General features: G+C 45.2%; 1 protein-coding gene across 1 annotated transcript in view; it reads left to right on the forward strand.

Moving 5' to 3' along the window:
• SLC19A2 (solute carrier family 19 (thiamine transporter), member 2) overlaps window positions 1-4,075 on the forward strand; it is a gene marked incomplete at its 5' end in the record, with an annotated part of 12,720 nt that extends 8,645 nt beyond the window's left edge. Inside the window, 3 exons of the mRNA XM_010019847.1 lie at window positions 2,362-2,554; window positions 3,578-3,719; window positions 3,950-4,075. Of these exons, the coding sequence (XP_010018149.1) occupies window positions 2,362-2,554; window positions 3,578-3,719; window positions 3,950-4,075 (461 nt within the window). The remainder of the gene's footprint in view (window positions 1-2,361; window positions 2,555-3,577; window positions 3,720-3,949) is intronic.
• Window positions 4,076-9,610: the final 5,535 nt, after the last annotated feature.

The raw sequence follows: 9,610 nt of genomic DNA on the forward strand, positions 1-9,610 counted from the left end.
GGGCTGCACTGCAAGAGAGAATGTCCTCAGAATCAGAATAAACACCAGAGTTTTAGTGGAATGTCAGGACAGACAGAGAAAACTTTTCCTTTAGATGAGGGCTGAGGAGGACCGGGGGGAGATTCAAAACCCTTCCCAACAGAGCCCCTGGTTACAGGTAGGTTGGGGAATGATAAGATGAAATTTCTTGTAGAAAGAGAAGCTACTTATTCTGTGATAAATACTTTTAAAGGGCAATTAAGCAAACAAACAGCTTCAGTCATTGGTACCACAGTGTGGACAGGAACCCAGCCTTTCTTTCAACCTTTAAATTTTAAAATTGCAAACAGATGTTGGCCCATCAATTTCTTTACATGCCTGAGTGCCCCGTGCTGTTGTTGGATAGAGATACATTGCATACATTAGGTTTAAAGAAAGAAAATTCAGGTACATATTCCTGATGAAAAGGCTGTGGAGGCCCGAGTTTTTACGTGTTACAAAGAAGTGTGAACCTTGTTTACCATGCTAAGAGACCCCCACCTGGAACAACAAAAGCAGTTGTCCAGGAGACTTGGTAAGTGAACTTAACAGAATTGCCACAGCATAACAGGCTCAGGTATGTGTATATATATATTTTGGTACTAATAGATATGTTTTCTGGTTGGCCAGAGGCTTTCCCTTGTCACACCAATATGGGTTTGATTGAATCAGATAACCCGATATGGTGTACCAGCAGGCTTGTTCTTGAACAGAGGTCTGCACTTTGCAGAAGTAGTTAGGAAGGTGGGAGAGTGTTTGGGAATCAAGTGGGATCTTCATACTCTATACAGACCTCAGGCTAGTGGGAAAGTGGAGCGTATGAATCATACACTCAAGTTACAATTAACTAAAGTATGTGAAGAACCTTCTTTAACTTGGTTACAAGCCCTACTAATTGCTTTGTTAAGGATATGAATACAGCCAGGAGGGAATCATGTGAGTCCATATGAACTGATGCGTGGGCAGCCTTACCAACTGCCTTTTGTTCCTCGTGAAATGTCTTTGCAGGGAAAACAGGATCTTGGACAATACCTGTTGGCACAGGTTAAAACTTGTAGCTCTAGTAATATCTTGGTAAGACATTACCCAAACTGTAGCTGGACAATGCAACTCCAGGTTAAGGGACCCCAAACTGGCTATTGGAATGCTCCAGAAGGGAAGGGGTGGTATTGGTTGTGTAATAATACTGCTAGAAAAGCCTTTCCCCCAGGATGGACTGGAACATGTATGTTGGATGTTGTACTCCCACATGCTGTACAAGCATTACAGTCTGAGATATCCAGTCTATCCCAGGTAACACTGCAGAACTGTATGGCTCTTGGCACATACATAGACCAGAGTGGCTGAATATCCGCAGATCTAGCAGCAACCTGGAAAGAGACAAAGATCTTGCATCAGGCGTCTAGAGGTGATGCTAACTGGGGATTTGAAGAATTACGGCATCGACTTACTTCTTGGCTACCGAACTGGATATGGTTAAAAAAACCCCAACTTGTTTGTGATCATTATAGAAATAATTTGTGTCTGTACCTGTGCATGTGTCATGATTTGGTTTTGTAGTTGCTGGTCACGATGGTGTATTAGAATCAAATATGGGTAAAGGGTATAGAATGAGACTTGCAGGATATATGTATATCCATAAGTCTCAAAGGGGGGAAATGTAGGCTTGAATTGTAGGTGTAAACTAACAATCGTGTGTGTGTCTTTAAACTAACATAGTAGAATACAGCAAACCGTTCTAACTTGCTCACATGTAGAGAGAAAGGAATGTTCGGCTGACGGGGGAAGGAACATCATGGGACTGATAACAACTAAGGAGACAGTAAGTAAGACCAAGGATGCTAGCCTTCAAGATAACAGAGTGGCGCCCAGTGTGGGCTGAGACTGGTACAGAGCAGAAGCAAGGACATACCAGCTGGTAACTCAGCACTAGGACCTTGCAAGCGTGCGCAAGCACTGAGGTCATTCAGTAAACACAGTGAGGAGGACTATCAGCAACCGCCAGAGACCCCAACTCGGCAAGAAAGCACATGCTTAATTAGAATGCAAATATTAGAATTAGTTCCTGGAAATCTCATGAATATGTAAATCAATTCCTGGAAAAGCTGTAAATTGCATGAGTATGCTAAATATACAGCTGCTGCCGTCAACTAACAGGCACGCTCACCCGTGCGAAACTACTCATGTGTGTGCCCAGCGCTGCAATAAAGAATGCTGCTTTCTAAAACTCCAAATTGAGTCTTAGAGAGCTTCTCCAGCTGACTTTCACGGTAACACTAATATACTGTCTCCAAACTGCTCCAGTTGCATTTACTAACAGTTATGCTTTCCTTCCCCTCACAGGAGCTGTTGCAGTTTTTGCTGTGGGTCACGTAAAAACGTCCTGGGCAATGTGGGGTGAAGTGGCACTTGCCCTGTTCTCCTTTCTCATTGCTGCTGCTGTATATATCATGGACACTGTTCGTAACATCTGGGTGTGCTATGCATCCTATGTTGTCTTCAGAATTATCTACATGCTGCTAATCACGACAGCAACGTGAGTATCTTTTCAATGCAAATTGCCCTCAAGGTTACAGCTGGTTTGAAAGCTGGTATATTTTCTGTGTAATTGGAGTGTCACCTACCAGGAATTTGGAAATCTATTGCAAGGGAAATCTGTTGTGATTCAGATTGGAAACTGTGGCGTGGAGATATATTTGGCTGGCAGTCTGCCCAAGCTTTAAAGTCTTATGGTACTAAAGTTACTACTGCTAAACATGAGGTAGTGCTGCTTGCCAGGGAAATGTTTTTCATGAAGATGGCCGGAGTGAAATCTTAACAGCTGAGGAGAGAACAATGCTTTGCCTGTGCTGAAGTGTCAACTTTCTCTAACTGGTGAGGAGGAAAACTTCAGTGCTATCTGTTGCTCGGGGGAGGAAAACACAGTTGTTTTTGAACTACATGTGCATAATTGCCACGAGACAGCTCAAGCACAATACGAGGGGTGATACTGAAACTGGTAACTGCAAAAGGAGTTCTGGTTATAAAGATGTGGGAGGCTGTGGACCATACTGCAGGAGGATGATGCTTTGAGACTGCCACCAGCTCTCTGGGATCAGAGCACATTGTGTCGTCTCTGTGAGCCAAAACCCTTTTAGCTACATTGGACAAGGGGGCTGCTTCAGTAAGACTGAAACCCACAGAACTCCCAAAGGGGTATGTTGTATTTGGGATTTGTTTCTGTGGTTTGGGTGGTTTTTAAGCTTTTTTAATGTGTCTGTGGGTCTCTTCTAGCTTCTTTGCTAGTCTGTCATGATCCTGCTTAGAAAAGTACACTACCAGTGCAAGGTAATTTAGCTGTGGAAAATATTTGACCAGTTTGTGTAACATTTCAGGTTACATAGTCTCGTCCAGAAATGTTCCTCCCATTCTTGTATTTCATAGTTTAGTGTGTGGCGTCCCTGCTCATGGCAGGGGGGTTGGAACTAGATGATCTTAAGATCCTTTCCAACCCTAACTATTCTATGATTTCCCTGCTTTTTCCCTGTCCGTATGTTTCCAGTCATCCCTTTCTTTCCAGGTTCCAGATCGCTACAAATCTCAGTGTGGAGCGGTATGCCCTGGTGTTTGGAGTCAACACTTTCATTGCCTTAGCACTTCAGACTCTGCTCACTTTGATTGTTGTGGATGCCAGTGGGCTTGGGCTGGACATCTTCACCCAGGTATGATGGACTCTCTTAGCTTTACTGATGGGGGGGGTGGGGGTGGATGATGATAAACCACATTGTCAAGCTTCTTGGCTACTTTTTTTTAGGTCAGGGGTTTGTGAGAGAAATAATTACAGATTTCTGATATTTCAGAAGAGGAAGGAACCTCATTTATTAACCTTCTTACAAATCTAGTAACTGCTTGGTTTAATGGCTGCTTTTTTGTTTTCTTTCCCCTTCTGCAGTTCATGATTTATGCCTCTTACTTTGCGGCCATCTCACTGGTGTTCTTGGGCAGTGGCATATACAGTATTATAAGAGCTTACAGAAGACAAGAGCAGATGCAGAGCAGATCTCCTGAAAGCCAGTAGAGCACCAGGTGAAGACTCTTGGTGGCTACATATGAAGATATGGTCTGTTTTCTAATCTTTGCCTTTTCTTCCAAGGCAGTCATCTGAATGATATTTGGTCCATATTTATACTATATTAGTAGCACATTTTAGAAGGTAAATGTATTAGCTCTTACGTAAGTAAGAACAAGTATCTTCTTTCTAAAATGCCTTTTGTTCTTCTGTTGCATATATGGGATGTGCAGCAAAGAACACTAAGTTTTCTCAAAAAGTGAAAGCCTTGGGAGGTTTTAATCTAAGGCTGTGCATCTGGAGTCTGCCATTGAAAAAGCAGCTTCATGATTGTCTAGTCAACTGCTGCTCTTTGTCACTGAGGTGCTGCTGTGGGGTAGAAGTAAGGGCACACTAATAGACCTCTCTGTGGAGAGCCCCAGGCCTGGGACAAGGGGTGGCGCTGAGCCTGTACACTGCAGCATAGCTCTTGCTGTGGCTGCCCCATGATGCTGGGTGCTCTGTTTTGAGGACTAGTACACTTATGTTTCTGCATATGCACATTCTTCCTTGAGTTGCTTGTACTGTTTCCACTGTTCCTGTCTGTTACCCCAGCTGCCAGAGCTGATCATGGTGCTTCCCCAAAAACTTAACAGTCCCAGGGTAACATGTGACATTGATGAATTGGCTATCAGGAGCCCTACTTGTGTCATGAAGGCCTGTACCCCGGGGACTGTAAAGCTGGAGGGGAAGCTTAAAGGGAGTTTAAGTAGGCAAAATGCTAATCCAAGGGTCCCTTGACATCTTTGCTTCTGTCCTTTAGAACCACAGATTCCTGTTATTACAGGAGTCACTGCCTCCCCACCCTGGAGGCTGAGCTATTTCAGTGAGATGTGGCACTGAGAAGGAAGGTGACTTGCTGGATTTTAAGCTATTCTTTGTGACGCTGGAGAATTGTAACTGGTAACTAAATAGACACCTTTGGTTATGATAGTTACCTGGATGACTGCCTGAGGCTTTGAAAAATGCTGATTTCTGGGTTTTTTTTCCCTTATTTTAAAATGCCTTTATGCTTCTGGTGGGTCACTGTCCACTGGTTCTACCTCTTTTTTTCCACCTGAGCAGGACTATGAATGTTTGGAGTGGGCAGTTCCTTTATTTTGTCTAGTCTAAGCAATTCGGAACTTGCCTCATATCTGTTTTTTAAAAATAATTTATATTTTCCAAATTGCTTTAGCACTGGGAACGAGTTGCACAGAGTTGTCCTGGGCTTGGGCACCTGGATACTCGGGCACCATGACCAGCACAGGAACAGGTATCTGTAGTATACTGTGGAAATGGCCTGTGGGCTGTCCCTGTTGCTGTGCAGGTTGTGGCAAGTTTAATTGTAAAGGAGAACTGGCAAAGGAGAAGATGCAATGCAGCATGCTTCCCTCCGTGCCTTCTCTCTGTGTGCTGCTTAGAGCTTCTTCCAGTCAGAGCCCAAAGAAGCAGCTTCAGTTCATTGTTTGCTTTTAGTGCCACGGAGACTTCACAGCGCTGGGCTAGGGAAGGTGTTTCTCCCATGGCTGGGACAGGTACAGCCTTTCTCATCACTTCTGTGAGCCTCAGACTTTACCATGTAAGGTGCATGATTAATATGTTTGGGATGTGCTGCTTGGGTACTGGGTAGCCCTTCCAGGCCCGCTGCTTAGGGGAACCCACTCCCCAAAGCTTCCCCATGTTTGCAGCCTGCCTTCTCTGAAGAGGGACTTGGCTGTACTGGCATTTACACACATAAGCCTAACTGCCTTATTCTGAAATTGAAACTTGAAGTCACCCGTGTATATATTCCTTTCTTTACCATTTTTTGTTTTTAAAATAAAATCTGAAATGCTAGCTGATGAGCTGTCCTGGGAAGGGGCAGTATGTGCATATCCTGTCCTTTGAGTTCTGTGGCCTGATGGCAGTTGCAGCAAGGCATGAGGAATAGATACACAGCACTCATGTCAAGTGACCAAAAGAAGCAGCTCGATTTTGATCAGGTTTTTCATACAGAGAACAAATCTGTTTAAAGGCAAGTCAAAAATTAACTCACAAATTACAGCAATAACAGTGATTTTTCTACCAAAGTAATGAAACTGGCAGCTTCAATAGAGAAGTATGTTGTGCTGTGTACGTCTTCAGGCCTATTAATGTATGGAAGCCACACCAGGACATTGTTCAGCTTCCTGTGCTGTTGCTGTGGTGATGAGGTGACTATAGAGCCTGACTGGAGCTTTACACTGTTACTGATGTCTACAAGATACTGTAAACATGTTGATGTTGCTGGTTTCTAATAATATAGCTGGTTTTATTAAATAAAATTACCCTGACATACCCTGTGTGGCCAGTTTGTTTTGTGTTTTGATTCCTTGCTAATCCACAGTACTGCTGCTGCAGTTTGGTCTGAGCAGTGTTGTTACAAAGAGGAAAAAGTAATGACAGGCCAAAACATGCAAAAAGAAGCAAGTTTTCGAGAAGCTGATAGTTGTAGGCTGGTTTGTGTAGGTTTGCAGAACTCTGTGCCAGTGTTCTACATTAAGGATCTTTAGTTGCTGAGCAGTTTAGAAATACCACTCTGTAGTTCTAGTGCAGACTGGTCCAGTGGAGGTCAAGATCGCTCACTGATGCAGGGTGACTGTACGTGAAAGCAAGTGATGGTTTGCTGTGCAGGGGGACCTTTCTATTCATGTTGACCCAATTACAAAATTGAGGCCTTAAGGAAGAAATGCTGAATTTCTTCTGGCACACCTGCACTGCCTTGGAAAGTTTTCCCTGTCTTGTGCTTCTAGAAGAGATGGTATGTACAGGCTGGGTTGGATGGCAAAGTGGTCTCTGAATATGTGCTGCGAGTTTGATGTGGTTTGGTGTGGGTAGTAGTACAACAAGCCCTCTGCACATCACCAAAACCAAGAGAAAACGGGTAGTCGGGGGAGGAAGGGGCACCTTTCTTACATGTATTTCTGAGGCAGGAGGGACAGGGCTGTCAGCATGTCAAGCTTGCTCTGAATTTCATTCTTCTGCCTTCCCCGGGTGAATGCAGGAGTCAACTGTGCAGAAATGAGCTTCTTGACAGTGTGGAGGATTAAATTCTCTGCTTGCATACAACAGGAAGGTAGCTCATACTGGTATAGCATTACCCTCAAGGTGAATTCAAGTGCTTCATGTCTCTCATGCTGGTGAAAGGTGCTGTGACAAGAATCCTGAGGCTGCTCTTGCCTGCAAGTGCAGCAGGTCCACGTGAACTAGCAATCTTCCTTGCTCCTCCCATTGCATCCTGCTGCACCGCGTACAGCTGAGAGATCTGAAAAGGGACGCCCAGCTGCTGTCAAGGGGCTTGATGGAGTGAGATAAACACTACCCCCATCTGGAGTGTCTGCCTGGGATGCTGTGGCTGTTTCTTTGTTGCAGTTGATACTGGGGGCTGCTGGAGGTGAGTGTTACCACCAAATGTGTGTTTCCTGCACCAGGCTTGCTATGATGCTGTTAAGACGTGGCATAGTTCTTGGGCTTTAGGATCATTGTCATGGGGGGAGGCCAGGTGCTGGGCTTCTTCTGTCCAAAAGGTGAGGAATAGTAAGAGTTGACAGAGGCTGGTGTTTCAGGAGGAGCACCCACTGCTGTCCCCCTGGGCTAGCACTGACTGTGACAACCCACCAAGGCATGGCAGGGTTACACTGAACCGTGCTGTGGCTGCATGTGTGTGTGAAACAGCCAGCTGCTCTGGCAGTGCTCTTGGAGAAAGGGAAGGGCTCTGCAGAAGTGATTATGTTATCTTCTCTATTGGTGTTGTCATAGCCAAGTAACTGGGAAGGAAAGAGGGAGTTCAGTTTTGAAAGGGGCAGGAGACTGGGAGCTCTGCACCTGTCTATTCTCAGTGACTTTTCAGTCTCACCTGTTTCATACACAACACACAAAAGGTGTTAGGGTGCTTGTTTAACATTGCTCTCGAGGTGTTATGCAGGCCTTCCCTGTCAAACATACTTGCTCTGCATGAATCAGTGTTCCTTAAACACAGCATCTAATGCATTAGTGACAGGGAAAAGAGCAAGCAGTATGTTGGGACCTGTCCTTGGAGCCCTGCGTTGCTTGGCCTGTCCTTGGAGACCTGCATTGCTTAGCTGTTGTTTCTACTGCATTTTTTCTTAACTGTGTTCTGTAGCTCACTCACAGATGGGAACATCTGAAAAATCTAAATTTAATGACATATGGGTTAATGAATGCATGCATTAATTTAGACTGACCTTAAAATATCGTTAAATTATCATTATCAAGCATTTCATCTTGATCTTCCAACAGTGGGATCTAATCCTGACTTGTAGTCAGCTGAATAAAGCATGTCTTGTGAATGAAAGGGGTAGCACTGGCTTGTAAGATGAAAGATAGTCTTATGATAAAAGCAGACTGAGAAGCTCTGGTATTGTGCCCAGTTCTCTTTATTTTTGTCTGCTATGAACTTATCAAAGCCACCCATCTGTGAAATGTGGAAAATCAGAAGTCTGGCATATGGTCTTCAAGAGCGGGGTAACTGTGTGACCCTGGATAAGGTCAGTGGTTGTAGTTTTTCCAGGTACAGCAGGAACCATTGCCAAGCAGGTACCTGGGTATTATCTCAGGTAAATATCAGAAAGCTCTTCCAACCCACTGAAAACAATGTCAAAACCCATCTCTCTTTCTCACTGTATGGTGTAGGATTAGCAGAAACCATGAGGTCATGGAGTCCAACCTCCTTCTGTGGCATGTGGCTTATGATGACAGATGTCTTCAGAGACCTCCTGAACCCCGCCTTGAAGGGGTTTAGATTTTCTGCCCTGCGTGACTTTGAATGAAAGGGTAACTCTATCCGCATTGCTGTGAAAGTTACCAAAGCCCTGGCTACATTTATTCATGGCTGTGTTCTGCTCATGTTTTCTTTCATTAGCATTAACCCTTCAGCGCAGGGGCTGTGTTGCCCTCTGAGGTGTGTGGCGTTCTGGTGCGTGTGCAGACTGCCATCATCACGTTGCTGCGGCTGCAGCTGTGTGAGGGACTGGGTGATGGGTGCCAGGTTAGTGCTGCCAGCGAGGACAATCACTCCCTCCACCCTGGGGGGTAACCCATGGTGGGCCTGAGGGGGTGAGGAGGGTCATGCCCCAAAACACAGTGCTGGAAAGCACTGCACTAGCCTTGGTCAGCCCAGAGAGCTGCCGGCTACCCACAACCTGGGGGGCTGTTTGCTCTTCCACAGTGGTGGCTGTGAAGCGCCACCTTCCCCTGCAGCTCTGCTGAGGAGCCTGGCCCCTCCGATAGGTTTTGGTGGCTTTTTCCCAGAAGGTGACTTATTTAGGGTGTTTTTCCTGTTTGGGGTGGGGTGTTTGGGGTTTTTTTCCCTTTCTTCTTTTCACATTCCAGAGCTCTAGGAGCAGTGCATGACTGATGCAGAGCGGCGTCTCTTCGGAGCTGCGGTACCGTGTTAACAAAAGCTCGAGTTTTGACACCGGCAGCTTTGGTCTGATCAGGTCGCTCTTCACCACCTGGAGCATGAATAACACAACACAACACAGA

Source organism: Nestor notabilis, unplaced genomic scaffold (genome assembly GCF_000696875.1).
Source record: "Nestor notabilis isolate BGI_N333 unplaced genomic scaffold, ASM69687v1 scaffold3778, whole genome shotgun sequence".
Classification (NCBI taxonomy): domain Eukaryota; kingdom Metazoa; phylum Chordata; class Aves; order Psittaciformes; family Psittacidae; genus Nestor; species Nestor notabilis.